This window comes from Grammomys surdaster, unplaced genomic scaffold, assembly GCF_004785775.1.
Source record: "Grammomys surdaster isolate TR1022 unplaced genomic scaffold, NIH_TR_1.0 125756, whole genome shotgun sequence".
Classification (NCBI taxonomy): Eukaryota; Metazoa; Chordata; class Mammalia; order Rodentia; family Muridae; genus Grammomys; species Grammomys surdaster.
In genome coordinates this window covers 1,172,070-1,189,813 of record NW_021620588.1, presented here as the reverse complement: position 1 = coordinate 1,189,813, position 17,744 = coordinate 1,172,070, and the positions used below count along the sequence as shown (strand labels likewise).

The following is a 17,744-nucleotide window of genomic DNA, read 5'->3' as shown; positions in this document are numbered from 1 at the left end:
CAGATTCGCCACAAACGGCCCGAGGATCCTGACTCCCCAAAACTGAGATTTCGGTCTCCACAAACTCCACTTAGAACATGGAGGCATTCGCTGAACCCTGTGAGGTGTCCAGAGATCTTTTTCAGGCCTACAGGCTAGTCGCAAGCTCCTCAGTAGACCGGAGGGGAACCGTGGCGAAAGTGCGTCTATACAGCGCCACGAGACCATGTTTACCTTGGCGGACGCCGTCGCCGTCGCTGCTGCTGCCGCCGCTGCCACAGCCTTTGCCGCCACGGTCTCGCCGCCGCTGTTCCTGTGCCGCCTCCAGGAGCACCCCCATTGTCCCGGCAGCACCGGGTTCCCAGGCCAGAAGATCCAAAAGCTCGGGAAACCCGAGAGTGCTTGCGGAATTGCGACGCTGGGGCACCGGCGGGATCAGGAGTGGCAGGGGTCAGCGCGGGAAGCCGGGGGAGAGCCGGGCCAGAGCGTGCGAGGCAGGAGCCGGGACCAGGACGGCCAGCTTTGCGTCCGAGAGTTCGGGTTTCCCCTTCTCGGCCCGTCTTTCCTCGCCGGCCTCCCCCACGCGGGGTCGGAGCCCCGGCGGGCGCCCCCGGCGATGAGCCCGGACTGGAGGTGGCCGGTGAGTACGGGCCGGGTCCGGAAGGTAGTGCTAGTGGAGAAGAGGCAGCCCTGGCGAGGCGCCCTAGGCTCCTCCTGAGCCCCTCGGGCGGGGAGAATTGACAACGCCATTGGTTCGTGGGGAGAGTCCGCGGCAACAGTGTTCCCTTTGAGGCTGCCTGGGCCAGTGGCTGAAGGGAAACCTTGTTTGACTTGTTACACTTTGACAAAAGGGAAGCAGCGCAGCATCCGGGAGACTGAGTTCTAGCCCCGCGGGCCTTCTCCTACCCCCCTACCCCCTACTTCCTTCAGCTCCTGGAGTTCCCGGGAGTAGATGGCTTCCGCCATGCCCAAGGGCCCCAGGGCTTTCAGGGCTGAGTTCTAGTATCACCTTCATGCCTCTGACGCCAGGTCCCTTGGGGCACTGTGCTAGTTCGGGAACCAGGGCAGCAAAGCCAGAACGGCAGCGTTCACCAGGGACCCGGCTTGGAAAGAGTTGAGCTTGTTTGTACTTATAATTGGTTTTGTGTTTAAAGGCACAGCAGCAGGTAGGAAGTAGAAGTGAGTTGGAGTTGAATGTGTAGCTTGGCTGAGTTGCTGTAGATAGATGGACGAGAGCTGCCCATTCTGGTGGTTAAGCCTCAGGAGAAGGAAAGGCTGAGAGTCAGTGTTTGTCAGGGAAGTTAGGCGGCCCCTGCAATTGGTGGTCCCAAGCACCTTAGTTCAACTGGTCCTGAGAGAAATTGGAGCGATACCAGGCTAAGCTGGGCTCCCTGGGGTTTGGTGCCATCTGCTGTCTCTACTCGCCTAGAAACCGAGGTGGGGGAGGGTTAGTCCTTGAGAACCCTGGAACATAATGCCTAGATTTTTGTGTTCATGTTTGTGCCCTTTGGGCCTGGCAGTCGGTAGGCCCTGAGTTAATGTTGCATGAATCTGTAAATGAGGAAATCAAGGGTAGCCTATGCTGTTTTCTCTTCGTAAATGACCATTTTCACATGATTTCTCCCTATATCTCCCCACCCAGTTCCAGGGTGAGGTTCCCCATAAAAACTTCAGCAATGCATTGATTATGCAGCCCAGTGGTTTCTTTTGGAATCTAAGACTCAGTCATTGACCACACTCAGGTGTACACATAAGCAACTTTTAATACTTAATTTGATCTTCCTCAACTCCTAATCTGGTGGTCTTCTCATTCAGCTACTCATTCAACAGGTTTCATATTATTTGCCCAGGCTTGGGAGTCCAATGCATGCTAGCGACTGGGGATTCAGATAGAAATAGGTCTGGTATCTACTGAAGATCTCCTAGTGGGAGAAGACAAAACTAGAAAATGTCACCCTGGGGTTGAGAATAGAATGCTTTTCCATGAGAGAGTGAAAAAAGTCATAGTAAAAGTGTCATTTGAACTAGGTTTTGAAGAATCTGTAGGAGCCCACTGTTCAGTACTAATACAGAGCCCTTTGTACCCTGAGAGATTATAACACACAGGGGATTATATGCTGCTGTATGTAGACAACCGTAACTACTGAAAAGAATCTAGAAAGGAAGAACAGGGCCGGAGAGCAAAAGGAATTCTAATGTTATAATGGCTTGTCTGAATATTAACCCTAAGAAGCTGGAGAGCAGCTGGAGGCTTTTAGTCATGTAGTTGGTATGAACACTGCTACTTAATAGAAAGATCACTCTTGTCACTTTATGTAAGACTAAGCTAAAGGAATTGAGACACGGACAGCAATAGGTCTTAAGGGCCTGGACCAGGACCTTTGTAAAGAAGCTGGCACCTAGAGATGCTCTAGAGAGAGGCTGGCCAGGACATGGTGACCTTGTGAGAAGGAAGGCTGGAGAGGGTCCACTGTATGGTGGGGAGCTGGAAACTGTCAGGCCTGTGCTAACTGATCTGTGTATTCTAGATGTGACAGCATGGGGGTGGACTTTGATGTGAAGACCTTCTGCCACAACTTGCGGGCAACTAAGCCACCATATGAGTGCCCTGTGGAGACTTGCCGCAAGGTTTACAAGAGTTACAGTGGTATTGAGTACCACCTGTACCACTATGATCATGACAGCCCACCACCCCCACAGCAGACACCGATACGCAAGCACAAAAAGAAAGGGCGCCAGTCACGACCAGCCAACAAGCAGTCACCCAGCCCTTCTGAGGTCTCCCAGTCACCAGGCCGAGAGGTGATGAGCTATGCTCAGGCCCAGCGCATGGTAGAAGTGGACCTTCATGGCCGAGTCCACCGAATCAGCATCTTTGACAACTTGGATGTGGTGTCAGAGGATGAGGAGGCCCCTGAGGAGGCTCCTGAGAATGGCAGCAACAAGGAAAACACTGAGACACCTGTGGCTACACCTAAGTCAGGCAAGCATAAGAACAAGGAGAAACGAAAAGACTCCAACCACCATCATCACAGTGCTCCGGCCAGTGCTGCTCCGAAACTGCCTGAGGTGGTGTACCGTGAGCTAGAGCAAGATACCCCTGACGCACCGCCCAGGCCCACTTCATACTACCGGTAAGACCACCACCATTTCCTACCTCTAGAAAACCAGTCAAAACCAATCGAGATGACAGGCTGATAGGAGATAGCAGGGTAAATAAAAGCACTAGTCTGCCAAGGCAGTGTGAACTGTCCCTTAGCCCTATTGGCACATGCCAGGTCCTGTGTTCAGGGCTTTATCACCATCTCTCTCTTCCTGCTCCCTTTTTTAAATTTTCTAAGAATAGTTTGTGTGTATGTCTGTGTTTTGGTTTGTGTCTGTTTTCAAGACAATCTGACTGACTGACTGACTGACCTAAAACTAACTGTGTAGCCCAGGCTGGCCTTGAACTGACAAGAGAGCCACCTACCTCTTCTCCTGAATGTTGTACACCTAGTTATAGCCACATCTTTATTTTAAGAACTCTCTCAAAGTAGTCATTGTTCTCATTTGCCAGTCCTGTCAAAAGTCACTTGTAGGAATCTCTGAACTGAGGTTGAGTCCCGTGTCCACCAAGCCTCAAAGCTCCAATATTTCCTACGCCCAGCATCCTGCTTCTAGAACCCTCATCTGCAGAGCAGGTGCAGTGCTCCTCCCTAGGGCAGAAGACATTGGCTTCATAGGGCCCTAAATGCAGATGATAAATCTGATGTAATTTCCCCACGGTTTTTTTTTTTTTTACTGTCACATATCCTTTAACAGTAAGCAGTATTTTTTTAATATATTTTTATATATAATTTTATATATTTTTCTTTATATTCCATTCATTCTAAGAGCTGACCATAGAGGCTCCTTTTGAAGTTGCAAACATTCCTAATTTTAAAAACTCTTTTTTACATTTACTTGTTTGTCTGCACATGGACTTGCATTATAGCACCTGTGGAGGCTAGGGAACTACCTGTGGGGTGCAGATCCCAGGCCCCAAGATAGGCCATTAGGTTTGGTAGCAAGCAATTTTACTTACTGAACTTGTTTTGCTGGCCCTGAAACCACAGACATAATAAAGCAAATTCCATGAGAAAAAAAAGATGTAGGGTGGTAAGACTGTATGTGGAAATCTTTGTCACAGGATGTTATCAATACCAATTGTAAACCCCGCCTTGGAGTCCTGGCAGCCAAAGCCAAGAGAACAGTTTGTTCACTTGTGTTTATTTGTAAAGGCTTTTATGTAAAAAGTGGCTTTTGCGAAATACGCAGTCCACTTGATGTTACAGTGACTATACTGTTTGGGCCTTCCTCTCCTCCAGTGGCATGACCTGCTCTCATAGGCAGTCCACCCCAACTTGTGTAGCTCCCTTTTTTTGTTGTTTTTTTTTGTTTGTTTGTTTGTTTTTTTGTTTTTTGAGACAGGGTTTCTCTGTGTAGCCCTGGCTATCCTGGAACTCACTCTGTAGACCAGGCTAGCCTCGAACTCAGAAATCCACCTGCCTCTGCCTCCCAAGTGCTGGGATTAAAGGCGTGCGCCACCACCGCCCAGCGTGTAGCTCCTTCTTCTCTACACACACTTACTTTCTTCCTGGGATCTTATCTTTTTTCCAGATGAGCAGTTTTCAGCTGGTTGCAGTCAGTTTGGAACTATGTTGTTATTATAGTTAGCAAATTCCTCATGTTTTGAAATGATTTACTTTTGTAAAAACCTGAGAAGATCTGAGATCATCATTCCAATAACATACTTTTCTGTTGCTCAAATTCCAGTCCATTTCTTGAGGGGGAGGGAGAAGGTGGTATGTCAGATGGTGTGTCAAGAATTGTACATGACACACAGCCCACCTATCTGTGCCACAGTCTATAATCTGGGAGCCTGCGGGAGTGTGTTATATACTATCACATGACAGTTCATGTGTCATGGCAAGAGGAATAGGCAAGACCTGATGTTTAGGAGAACTAGTACTCTTAAACCCTAGAACTGTCCAGCTATTTCACTGCAGCTCTGATCATACCTTTATTCCGGGAGCACAGTTGCACTAGAAGAGGGGGAAAGAACTAAGAAAGCAGCTGCCTCCTACACACATTTTAGTCTCTCCTCCCTGCCACCTTCAAAATACCTTTCAGTTGAACAACACTGAGGACCTATTTCTGTACAGTGAATCAGATACGATCCCTGCCTCTGTCCAGAGAACAAGTTAGGAACAAACATCTATAGTTGAAGACAAGGTGGGTTAGGGTTATACAAAAGCTAATAAAATTGACATTTATTGAATATTTGTTCCATGTGAAGCACTGTTCTAAGTGTCTCCCTTTATTAACTCATTTCATGCTCACAACAGCTGTGGCAGGCATATTAGCATTACTTCTCTATAGATAAAGAAACCAGGGCCCAGGGAGCTTAAGAGCTTAAAGTAATTTATTGTCATACAGAGACCAGGTAATATGGCTTCAGAATTTCTATGCACCTGGCCTGCTCAGAGATCCATTTTCCATGTAGAGAAGGAAGAATTAACATTCTGCTAGAACATGGTGTATGTCACTTGATTTAGCCTCCCACGCCTCCCTAAATACAAGGTCTCATGTATCCTAGACTGGCCTCCAACGCACAGGGTAGTAGCCTTGAACTCTTGATTCTTCTGCCTCTACCTCTTGAGTGCTAAGATTTACAGGTGTGCTATCACATCTGGTATTATGGAGTGCCAGGGATTGAACCAGGGCTTTGTGCATGCTAGGCAAGCCCTCTACCTAGTGAGTGTGACTCTAGCTCCTTGGCTAGAGCCATTACTTTTATAATGCCATTTGAAGTTATCATTTACTGAATATAGCCCTTGTATTACCAGTTAATCTTTGGTACAGGGCAGAGCAGTGCTGTTCTGAAAGTGGCAGAGTGGCAGAGACAAAATTTAAAACCAGGTTTCTTCAAAGCCAAAGTCCTATTCTTGTCTTGTACTATGTAGTCGATAATGCCAGAGTCTAGTCCGCTTAAGACAGGGCAGTATGGGTGCTTGCTGTGTCATAGCCACCTGGAGCAGCCCTCTGCTCTAGCCTGCAGGCTCTGAGAATTCTAAAGTGGATGTGGAAGAGGCTAGGGGTAGCAATTGGGTGCCGCCCTGTCCCTCCCTGGTGATATGACCCATCTGATAGGTTGTTAACATTTTTCTCAAAGCTTCAATTCATCTAAAATCACACCCTCTGTCTTCTGTTACTGTGGATAAATAAATGATAATAAAGATGATAAGGACACTGATCTGTTAGCTATTACCTTGGCCTAGTGCCTTGCCCATAATGAATGCTCAGTCAGTTGTAGCTATCATCTTTCAAGGCTATTCAGAGAACAAACACAATATATAGAATTTGAGACCGCTAGCATCTTCTGATAGAACATCCATGTGTCTTTGGTACTTGTCATCTTTGTTAAAGGCCTGTATTCATTGCCAGTGATGTCCAAGGAATTGCCTTCCTCTGACAGTATAGTCCCCCATACGCTTACAGTGGGACCTCCCTGCTCCAGCATCACCCCCTTTAGGGGTCTGGGTGAGCTTCTATACTTTAGGGAAGACCACATCATATGATAGACACAACATGAGTACTAGAGATGTGGGCCTTTGTTCATGACAAGGCTCTTGAGCACTTTCTGAGGAAGTAAACTTCCCCCACATTTAAGTCTCCTTTTCTGCAAGACAGAAATGATTCTAGTATCTATAAATGTGCGGTTAAGGTAAGGCTAGAATGATACATATATACATGGGCAGAGGCTTGAGTGCTTGGCAAGAACAATGATTTGTCTGAAGGAAAAAGATACCAGCCATGTGATGCCAAGCTGCCTGTGTGCACTGCAGGTACATTGAGAAGTCTGCAGAGGAGCTGGATGAGGAGGTGGAGTATGACATGGATGAAGAGGACTACATCTGGCTGGATATCATGAATGAGCGGCGGAAGACTGAAGGTGTAAGTCCCATCCCACAAGAGATCTTTGAGTACTTAATGGACCGGTTGGAGAAGGAGTCGTACTTTGAGAGTCACAATAAAGGTGACCCCAATGCACTAGTGGATGAAGATGCTGTGTGCTGTATCTGCAATGATGGCGAGTGCCAGAATAGCAATGTCATCCTCTTCTGTGACATGTGCAACTTGGCTGTGCACCAGGAGTGCTACGGTGTCCCCTATATCCCTGAAGGCCAGTGGCTGTGCCGCCGTTGCCTGCAGTCACCTTCTCGTGCAGTGGATTGTGCTCTGTGCCCCAATAAGGGCGGTGCCTTCAAGCAGACAGATGATGGCCGCTGGGCCCACGTGGTGTGTGCCTTGTGGATCCCTGAGGTCTGCTTTGCCAACACAGTCTTCCTAGAACCTATTGACAGCATTGAGCACATCCCACCAGCTCGGTGGAAGCTCACCTGCTACATTTGTAAACAGCGGGGTTCTGGAGCCTGCATCCAGTGTCATAAGGCCAATTGCTACACAGCCTTCCATGTGACATGTGCCCAACAGGCTGGCCTTTACATGAAGATGGAACCTGTGCGGGAGACAGGTGCCAATGGTACTTCCTTTAGCGTCCGCAAGACAGCCTACTGTGACATCCACACACCCCCAGGTTCTGCTCGTCGCCTGCCTGCCCTGTCCCACAGTGAGGGTGAAGAAGAAGAGGATGAAGAAGAAGATGAGGGTAAGAGCTGGAGCTCAGAGAAGGTCAAGAAGGCCAAGGCCAAGTCCCGGATTAAGATGAAGAAAGCTCGGAAGATCTTGGCAGAGAAGAGGGCAGCAGCACCTGTGGTGTCCGTGCCCTGCATCCCGCCACACAGGTACACAGGCAACAGTGGCCAGGGAGGGGAGGGAGAAGCACTCAGAAGAACTGGGGCCTGAGTAGAATGGCCAGCTTGCCTTCCTATCAGGAGCTGCATAGAAGGTAAAAAGAAAGTAAATTTAAAGGGGGTGATCTTAAGTAAGGCATCTGACTTCCATTAGGGGCCAGAAACACTGAACTGTTACCTGGCAGACAGAGCATATATTTAAACTGCCCTTTTTGATGGTGCAGTTAGGATAAAACAGCCATAAGAAAAGTGACCTTCCCATAAAAGGAGAATCAATGAAAAGTGGGGAGGAGAAGGCTCAAAAAGTTGTGAAGGGACTCAGTGGCCCAATATACTTAGCATGTGTAGGGACCTAGGTTCAGTCCCCAGCACAGAAAGTAAAACAAAGTATAACATGTGCAAGTTGGTTATGCAACACCAGAAGTGCTACAGTGCCCTCTGTGTTCCTAAGGGCCATCTTTCCATGCTGTGGACTGTGCTCTGTGGAGTGCTGCTCAAGTCAGAGTGTGATGTCAATTGTTTTTAGCTGCCTGTGTTGTCTAGTTGACTTCACCATGGGTTTCTGCTGTACTTGTACTTTATCTTCACTTCATCTTAGGAAAAAGGCCAACAAGTGATGGGATACTTTGTCTTCTCCACAATCCAAAAGATCAGAGTCTGGCCATGCCTGCTCTGGAGTGACTAAGCAAACTTAAATGCAGACTGATGCTATTCTGCTTAGTGCTGAGAGCTTGGTTGAGAGCTTTTTGCTATGTGTGCCACTCAAGGGACTGTTAATTATGCCTTAAACCCAGAGTTCCAAGGGGCTGGCGAGATGGCCCAGTGGTTAAGAGCACTGATTCCTCTCCTAGAGGTCCCAAGTTCAATTCCCAGCAACTACATGGTGGCTCACAACCATCTGTAATGGGATCTGATGCCCTCTTCTGGTATGTCTGAAGACAGCTATAATGTACTCATATAAAATAAATAGAAGTTTAAAAAAAAAAGGAGAAGAAAAGTCTTAGAAAACCCAGAGTTCTAAGCTCTTCTGTTTTCTTTTTGAGACAGAATCTCTTGTTGTAGGTTGGGCTTGAACTCCATATATAGTCAAATGTGACCTTGAGCTTATGGATCCTTTTACCCTCACCTCTCAATTTCTAGGATTATGGTGTGAGCTACTATGCCAGATTTTCCAGACCTTTTTGATGAGCATCAAAGCTTCCACTCATACTAATTCAGGAGCTCTAACTGGCAGGCAGGACCTAATAGATTTTATTTTGTTCCCTGTTTCCCAGGCTCAGTAAGATCACCAACCGCCTGACCATCCAGAGGAAGAGCCAATTCATGCAGAGGCTACACAGCTACTGGACTCTGAAACGACAATCACGGAATGGGGTCCCACTACTCAGGCGCCTGCAAACACACCTTCAATCTCAGAGGAACTGTGATCAAGTTGGGGTACAGTGTCCAAATCCCTGAGGGCTATGGAAACTAGTACCAAAAGGGCAATGACTAAAATATGCAGCAATAGCCTCCAGCATCAAAGAGCTTAGGGTTTTTTTCTAAGTTAAATTAACACCCCCATCCCAATGCAGGCTCAACATGAAATCTATATGTTAGCAGCTTGGTGGAAAGGCATTGTTCCTGTATGTTCATTAATTCAACAAACTTACCAAGCATTTTCTAGGTGCTAGCCCCTGATAACACATGGATAGTGGTGCTATTGGTAAATTCCTGGGTTTCCTCCTTGGCCTAGGTTTCCTAGGCACTCTTCTGGACTCTCCTCTGGCTTTCTTACCATCTTCTGACGCCCTTTTACCTCTACAGAGAGATTCTGAAGATAAAAACTGGGCCCTCAAAGAACAGCTCAAGTCCTGGCAGAGACTCCGGCATGACCTGGAGCGAGCTCGACTGCTGGTGGAGTTGATCCGCAAGCGAGAGAAACTGAAAAGGGAGACGGTGAGTGCTCCTGGGCCAGCCCTGGTTCTCAAAGTAGAATACATCTCTGGAGAAGGGAAAGTGTGTGTGTCCCTGGCCAAGAAGAAGGCCCATACTGCCATTGCGAGTCCTAGCGTTATATGCTTTTAGGCCTGTGAGAAGCCAAATGTCAAAGGAGACTACACAGAGTCCAAACCTCTGTGACCCAGACAGCGCAGGCCAGGAGTTCAAGGAAGAGGGACCAATATAGATAAAGACAGCTTTCTTTCTTTCATGGGGCCTGAATGAGAAAAGCATGTTCCTAAGCCAGCAAGGACCATCTTCTTTGACCTCTGCTGAGGGACTGGCCAGGACCTGACTGATCCAGCCTTTTTGTGTGTCAGATCAAGATCCAGCAGATTGCCATGGAGATGCAACTGACCCCTTTCCTCATCCTCCTCCGAAAAACCTTGGAGCAGCTCCAAGAAAAGGACACGGGCAACATCTTCAGCGAGCCGGTCCCTCTGTCTGAGGTAACCGAATTGGACGAAGTAAGAATCCCTTCCCCTCACTCCAACTTCTTTTTCTTCCTCTCCCAGTTGGACCCCCTCCCTGCTGCAGGTCTGACCCCAGGACTAGGTTGGGACCTAAGTGTAAAGGATTCGGTGGCTCTGGGGCAGAATGAACTGAGCTACATGTGTCACCTCAACTCTAGTCTATCCTTATCTCATCCCAAGGACTCAGAATGGAGGCCATCTGCACTCCTTCCCCAGAGTCTGCCAGATGAACGATGATCACAAGGCAGGAAGAGACTTTCAGGGTGTTTAACCCTAGAATAGAAACTTTAGAAGACTAAGAATTTAAAGAGCCAACTCTGAAGCCCTAGATTGACCTTTCTCTCTGAAAGATATAAAATGAGACATTTGAGGCAGCAGCCTTACCACAAACCTCATGACAACCAAGAACAACAGTATACAAGGTGGTACAATTTTTAGAAAATTCTCATAACTTTTTTCTCATTAAAGCTGCCAATGGTTCCAGGAAATATATTTGCCTGCATTTTCATCACCATTTCCAGGAGAGGAAAATAAGGCCCGGGAAGGTTAAGAGACTTACTAACGGTCACATAGCTTATGACTAGTAAAGTTAGGACTAGCACTTTCCCTTGTACTACATGCCTGCCTCTTAACTATGGTGGGAGGTGGTTGCTAGATGCATTTTAGGGGGTCTGTTAAGAGTAGGGTTTGGGAGAATGAGAATAGATCTCCACTTAGACACTTACCCTGCTCTCCCAGGTACCTGACTACCTAGACCACATCAAAAAGCCCATGGACTTTTTCACCATGAAGCAGAACTTGGAGGCTTACCGCTACTTGAACTTTGATGATTTTGAGGAGGACTTCAACCTCATTGTCAGCAACTGCCTAAAGTATAATGCCAAGGACACCATCTTCTACAGGGCAGCGGTGCGACTCCGTGAGCAGGGTGGTGCTGTGCTCCGTCAAGCCCGGCGCCAGGCAGAAAAAATGGGCATTGACTTTGAGACGGGCATGCATATCCCTCACAGCCTGGCTGGAGATGAGGTCTCACACCACACTGAAGATGGTGGGTGATAAGTCATCCGCATGTATTGAGGGCAATGCCAGAGATGGATAGCTTTCCTAAAGTTCCTGGGAGCAGGCAGTGTAGGCAGAAAGCAGTTGGGCTGAACAGCAGCAGGCTATCCCCAGGAATGCTCTCCCAAAAGCCAGACTGAGTGAATGGATGGCTGGACCACCATTCTACATAATAGTGCTGCTGTTTTATAGCTGTTCCTAGGAGAAGCCAATGGGAAGAGTGGGTTTCCTCCTGCCTGTCCAGGTTCAAGGGGCCCACTGGGCTGCTCTGAGCCTGACTTTTCTCCCCCCAACTCTCCCTGGCAGTAGAGGAAGAACGGCTGGTCCTGCTGGAGAACCAGAAACACCTGCCAGTAGAAGAACAGCTGAAGTTGTTGCTGGAGCGGCTGGACGAAGTCAATGCCAGCAAGCAGAGTGTGGGCCGGTCCCGGCGTGCAAAAATGATCAAGAAGGAGATGACAGCATTGCGGCGGAAGCTTGCTCATCAGCGGGAGACTGGCCGGGATGGGCCTGAGCGTCATGGCCCCTCAGGTCGAGGCAATCTGACACCTCACCCAGCAGCCTGTGACAAGGATGGACAGACCGACAGTGCCGCAGAAGAGAGCAGCAGCCAGGAAACAAGCAAAGGTCTGAACCCTATAGCAAGGTGGACCCCAAAGCAAGTCAGACTTTGTCTCTGCAGCATGTACTCAGCCGTGCTGTCCCCGAAGCCGAGGTCCTTCTTGCATGGCTAACTGTACTTTCTTCTTTATTACCCAGTCAGGGGCTTCTTAGCTACCTCTCTGGCTGTTGGTATGAGTTGTTCTAAATCTCAGGCCCCAAAACCATCTCAATTTTAGATAATGATTCTATATTCCCAGGATATGACCCTGGACATTTACCCTTCCTTCTCATGTCAGGCCCCTCACCAACTCTCCTTCTCTCTTTCTCTGCTCCAGGCCTGGGTCCCAACATGTCCTCAACCCCCGCACATGAGGTGGGCAGGAGAACCTCAGTTCTGTTCTCCAAAAAGAACCCGAAGACAGCTGGACCGCCCAAGAGGCCGGGCCGGCCCCCCAAAAACCGGGAGAGCCAGATGACCCCCAGCCACGGAGGCAGTCCTGTGGGGCCCCCTCAGCTTCCCATCATGGGCTCCCTACGTCAGCGTAAGCGGGGTAGGAGCCCCCGGCCCAGTTCAAGCTCAGACAGCGACAGTGATAAGTCCACAGAAGATCCCCCAATGGGTGAGCCTCATCATCACCCAGCCCCTAACTCCCCCTCTCCCCTGAGAGTGAGCAGAGATGCCATTCTTCCCAGCTTATTTCAAGCTTTCCCTTTGTTTCCCTATAATAGATAGCTGAGGGATCTTTTAATTCCATCCTCTCGTCTTTCATTTGTAAAAACTGAGGCCCAAAGATACCCAGCCAGGTTCACGTCCCAGCCCCTCCCCACCATCACTTTATCTTTTCTCTTCTGTCTTGGGGAACTTCCTGCCCTTTAAACCCTGTATGTCTTTAGGCCAAGGGAAGGTGAGGTGAGGGTCAGGGCAGAGCTTTGGCCAGCTATGGTAGAACTACCCAGAGCTATCTTTGCTGGCCAAAGCTGAAGGAAATTTTCAGCCCAGAAAGAGAACCCAAACTCTGATTTCATCTTACCCCCATGCTGGCTCTGATCTCCATCTTCCTGACCAGTTGGTTCCTTCCCTCCTCCTCTTCCCTCCAAGACTTACCAGCCAATGGCTTCAGCAGTGGGAACCAGCCAGTGAAGAAGAGTTTCTTGGTGTACCGTAATGACTGCAACCTTCCCCGGAGCAGCTCAGACTCTGAGTCTAGCAGCAGCAGCAGCAGCAGTGCGGCCTCAGACCGGACCAGGTACAGTCCTACAGATGGGAGGCAGTCTGCAGGATACCTTTACAGGTTTTCCCACTGGAAGTTGGGTGGCAGCCATTTCAGTCCAAAGGAAGGAGTTCAAACCAAGTGTCCCTGTAAAATAAATGGGATGGATTAGTCATCCTAACAGAACAAAAGACACTGACATAGGGTAAGCTGATACTTTGGAACAGTGCAAACTGGTACCTTGTAGCTAGGATTTAGCCATCAGACATACTTAATTGTTCTTAAAAAATGAATACAGGGGCTGTTCTTCAAGAGGACCCTGGTCCAATTCCTAGCACCCACATAGTATAGCTCTAGTTCCAGGGGGATTGAATGCCCTTTGCTGGCTTCCACAGGCATTGTATGTACATGGTACACAAACATACCTGAAAGCAAAATGCTCATACAAATAAAATAAAATCTTAAAAAAAAAAAGGGGGGGGGGACAGGATTACATTTATTTAAAAAGCAAAAATTGAATCTACTTAAAATTCTCAGACTCAGCCGGGCAGTGGTGGCGCACGCCTTTAATCCCAGCACTTGGGAGGCAGAGGCAGGCGGATTTCTGAGTTCGAGGCCAGCCTGGTCTACAAAGTGAGTTCCAGGACAGCCAGGACTACACAGAGAAACCCTGTCTCAAAAAACCAAAAAAAAAAAAAAAAAAATCAGCTGGGTGTGGTAAGTCATACCTATAACTATAATCCCAGCACTTAGAAGGTTGACGTAGGATTGCTGCAAGCCAGAGGTCAGCCTGGGCTATGGAGTAAGCTCTAGGCCAGCCATCTCAAGGACTGGGGACAGAGCTCCTTGGTGGAGCACTTGTCTAGCTTGCGAAGCCCTAGGGTCAATTTCAAGTACTTCAAAACAGTAAAAAAATAACAGAGCATCTGACAGTTCTGGATGATGGTGGATGGTATTGTTTATAGGCAGCCATGGTTTCTGCTCAGTGACAGAATTCCATATTGATCTGATTCCTAGCCTAACTAACCTCTAATGGGGTTTGTGGCAGAAATTTCCCTATCAATGTGTGCATTGCAAACTTCATGTAGTCTTAGCTTTTCAAAAGTCTAGGTTTGGGAACTTAACAAGGAGAGGACCCTGCCATGCCATTCCCCATTTCCCCCTGTGAACTTCATTCCAATTGTCTTTCCACAGCACAACACCCTCAAAACAAGGCCGGGGCAAGCCCTCCTTCTCTCGGGGCACATTCCCAGAGGACAGCAGTGAAGATACCTCAGGCACTGAGAATGAGGCCTACTCCGTGGGCACTGGCCGCGGCGTGGGCCACAGCAGTAAGTACCCTCACCCAAAGTCAGGGGTGCTGGGGACCCAGTTTCAAGGCCTTGCTGGCCCCCCAGCTGCTGATGCGCCCCCTCTCTCCCGTTCCTGTGAAGTGGTAAGAAAGAGTCTGGGTCGAGGAGCTGGCTGGCTGTCAGAGGATGAGGACTCCCCGTTGGATGCTCTGGACCTTGTGTGGGCCAAATGCCGAGGCTATCCATCATACCCAGCTCTGGTAGGCCTACAGTTTCTCTTGTTCTTACCCCTTGCTTTGTAGCCCTAGGGCTGGGATTGATTCACAAGTGTAGCCTTGCCCTCTCCCTGCCAAGCTACGGCTTCTTAGCAGGTAGACTGGGAGACGCGTGTATGTGAGTACTTCAGAAAGATCCCAGTCAGTTTCCCACCTCTCCCTATCTCCTTTTGCACCCTAGGTTATAAAACAATATGGGTCAACACTGCAGCCCCAGTAACATATTCTTTGAGTTCTGAGATAGGGCTTGCTTCAGGGAGGAAGTGACCTAAACGTAACTGGGCTTGTATTATTCCCTCAGATCATTGATCCAAAGATGCCCCGAGAAGGTATGTTCCACCATGGGGTTCCTATCCCTGTCCCACCACTGGAGGTTCTGAAACTTGGGGAACAGATGACACAGGAAGCCCGAGAGCACCTCTACCTCGTTCTCTTCTTTGACAACAAACGAACCTGGTAAGGAAAGATAGGCGTGTTTGGTGTGCCTTAAAGCCATCTGTGATGTGGCAGCAGACTGCCAAGAGACACAACAAATGATTAGGCTATTACAGAGTGTGCATGGATCAGGAGGCACACTTAGAAGAGCTCTGAGAAAAGGGTGTGTTGGTCCTTTGTCTGATGGACTGAGTAGGCAGCAGCTGGCAAACAGCTGTGACTAGAAACCAAAGGATCTTCAGTGACTGACAAGTTTAGGGTGGCTCTCTGCCCACATTGATGGCTTCTAGACTTATTTTTTTCCATTTTTTCCCTCGGTAGTAACAAGATGAGGAAAAACAAGCATAAACATTTAAGCTTTAAATCCCTCTTGTCAAAATCGAGTTAATTGCCTACAGATGATAATCTGTAGTCTCCCTAAAGCAGCTGGGACAGGATTTTTGCACCCATAAGATGCCCTGTGGTATGTTGTAGAATTTATATGCCTTCCCAGTGAGACCTCATCACACTTGAGATTTCATAAAGGGAAGGGGTCTCTAATAATAGCATGCAACTGGTGCCGGCACTAAAGGAACCAGCCTCAAACACAAAACTTTACCAGCTTACATATCTCTCCCTGTGTCTGTGTGTGTGTGTCTGTGTGTGTGTCTGTGTGTGTGTGTGTGTGTGTGTGTGTGTGTGTGTGTGTGTGTGTGTATGCATGCTTTAGGCTTATATATCCCATGTACACAGTCATCCTTAAAACTTTCAGATCATGGCCCCCCCAGGTTGCACTTTGTAAACAGAGACAGGAGACTGCAAATCTGACCACTTGGGCAGATGGGAGGGAGATTTACACAGCAAAGAAATTGCTAGAATTAATTAAGTACACCAGTGTTGTTGTTCCCTAGGGTCAACTTGGTCACTTGATAGAATTATAAGTGCTATTCCTTATAAGTAATTCACATGGTGGCAGACCAGAATGCCATTAATAGTTGTCACTTGCATTGCCACCTTAGAGCCATGTTTTTTTGATATGGAGATGGACTGGATGGCTGGGTTTTAGTCAGTGTTGCCTCCTTTTGTTTGGGGAATAGAGATTAGTTGGATATCAATCTAGGTAAGCAAACATTAGCAGAAACATTTTCTCAGCAACCCTAGACTGCAATTTTGGTACAAAACTTTCTTTCCTACAGTTTCTAACACACCTGGTTAGTCCACTACTTACTTTCTAGTCATATTGGAGGCAGAACTTCTTTGGCTAGCTTGTACTTCATGTAACTTAGTATTTCCTAAGCAAGTTTTTTAGTAAATCCTTTGTAGAATCAATGTTATTTCCTCAAGTTTCTCCTGATTGAGTTATTCCCCCTGGTCTAACTGTTGACTGGGCTATTCTTCCCAATACACTACACAGTCAGTCCCTTGAGAGCAGGGGTGCTGAGAGCCAGCATTCCTAAATGCTTGGAGTTCAAAAGTGCTACTACATTTCTACCTGAAATTATGCCTCATCTCATCTTTTTACCTTGTCTGACAGGCAGTGGCTGCCCCGGACTAAACTCGTTCCTCTGGGTGTGAACCAGGATCTAGACAAAGAGAAGATGCTGGAGGGCCGGAAGTCCAACATCCGCAAGTCAGTGCAGATTGCCTACCACAGGGCTCTGCAGCACCGCAGCAAGGTGCAGGGTGAGCAGAGCAGTGAGACCAGCGATAGTGACTGATGCTGTCAGAGCCCAGGGGTCGATGGCTCTCCTTCCCTTTGCTCATCGGCCTGGAGTGACGCCGCCCTCTGCACTGATTAATTCCTGGTCTTGGGGCCAGTCTCAGGGGAAGTTGGGTAGGGGAGGTCCCTCCTGCCCTGAGTGCAGCTGGACTGTACAAAACACTCCAAGGGCCCATGGCTACTCAGTGCAAGGAGAGGAGAGGTCCCACAGGTCTAAAGAGTTGTAGAACTCATGGCATTGTAGGGCAGGGTGGTGGGCCACAGTTAGAATACTGTAAAAAACAGGCCATACCACCCTTTACCTGCTCATGCCAGGGGAATCATAACTGCCTAGAGGCCTGAGGCCCTTGCAGGTGGTAAGGTAAATCAGCATCTTCCCAGCCTAGCATTGGGATTGATGTCTATCTAGCCTGGAAGAGGGGCACTAGGTGACCCCTCCCCTGCTGTTGTAAATACTGTAATTATTGGAGAATTTAAATTATTCTCATTTGTAACTGCGTTTCCGGGTCGCGCCAGAGTCATTTGGTACTAAAAGAAAAAAAAAAAAAAGAATGGAGCTTGTCTCTACTTCCTTTCTTTTTCCCATAGAATCCCCTCTACCTTTCAAACTGGTTTGTATTTATTTCAAAGGAAGAAAATATATTGATTCTTAGAAAATAAAGTCTATTTAGAATTTTTTTCTTTTTGCCTTCTACTAGAGCAGAGAGATTCAGAGGGAGAGCTCTATGCTTCATACTTGGGATGTACTTTGTGCCCAAGGGGTTGCTGACTGCTGTGCATGGCAGTACTAAGACATATCAGCAAGCTAGATATGGTAGCACAGTCCTATAATCCCTGGACCTGAGGTGCTGAGGCAGGAGAATTGCCGTGAGTTCAAAGGGGAAGCAGAATAACATAACAAGA

At 48.0% G+C, this 17,744-nt stretch overlaps 1 protein-coding gene across 5 annotated transcripts; it reads left to right on the top strand.

Moving 5' to 3' along the window:
* The first annotated feature begins 176 nt into the window (after positions 1 to 176).
* Positions 177 to 17,518, top strand: Brpf1 (bromodomain and PHD finger containing 1). Of its 5 annotated transcripts, none has more exons than XM_028788650.1 (14): positions 177 to 619; positions 2,508 to 3,113; positions 6,846 to 7,805; positions 9,089 to 9,251; positions 9,621 to 9,752; positions 10,115 to 10,261; positions 11,006 to 11,315; positions 11,633 to 11,953; positions 12,265 to 12,549; positions 13,029 to 13,176; positions 14,335 to 14,471; positions 14,574 to 14,692; positions 15,009 to 15,163; positions 16,656 to 17,518. In XM_028788650.1, exons 2-14 carry the CDS (start codon positions 2,518 to 2,520, stop codon positions 16,837 to 16,839), a joined length of 3,657 nt encoding a protein of 1,218 aa, XP_028644483.1. In that variant the 5' UTR covers positions 177 to 619; positions 2,508 to 2,517; the 3' UTR covers positions 16,840 to 17,518. The 5 variants fall into 5 exon arrangements, with proteins under 5 accessions (XP_028644483.1, XP_028644486.1, XP_028644485.1 ...); XM_028788653.1 differs by having other exon boundaries at positions 295 to 619; positions 10,115 to 10,243; positions 11,636 to 11,953; XM_028788652.1 differs by having other exon boundaries at positions 295 to 619; positions 10,115 to 10,243.
* The last annotated feature ends 226 nt before the right edge of the window (positions 17,519 to 17,744 follow it).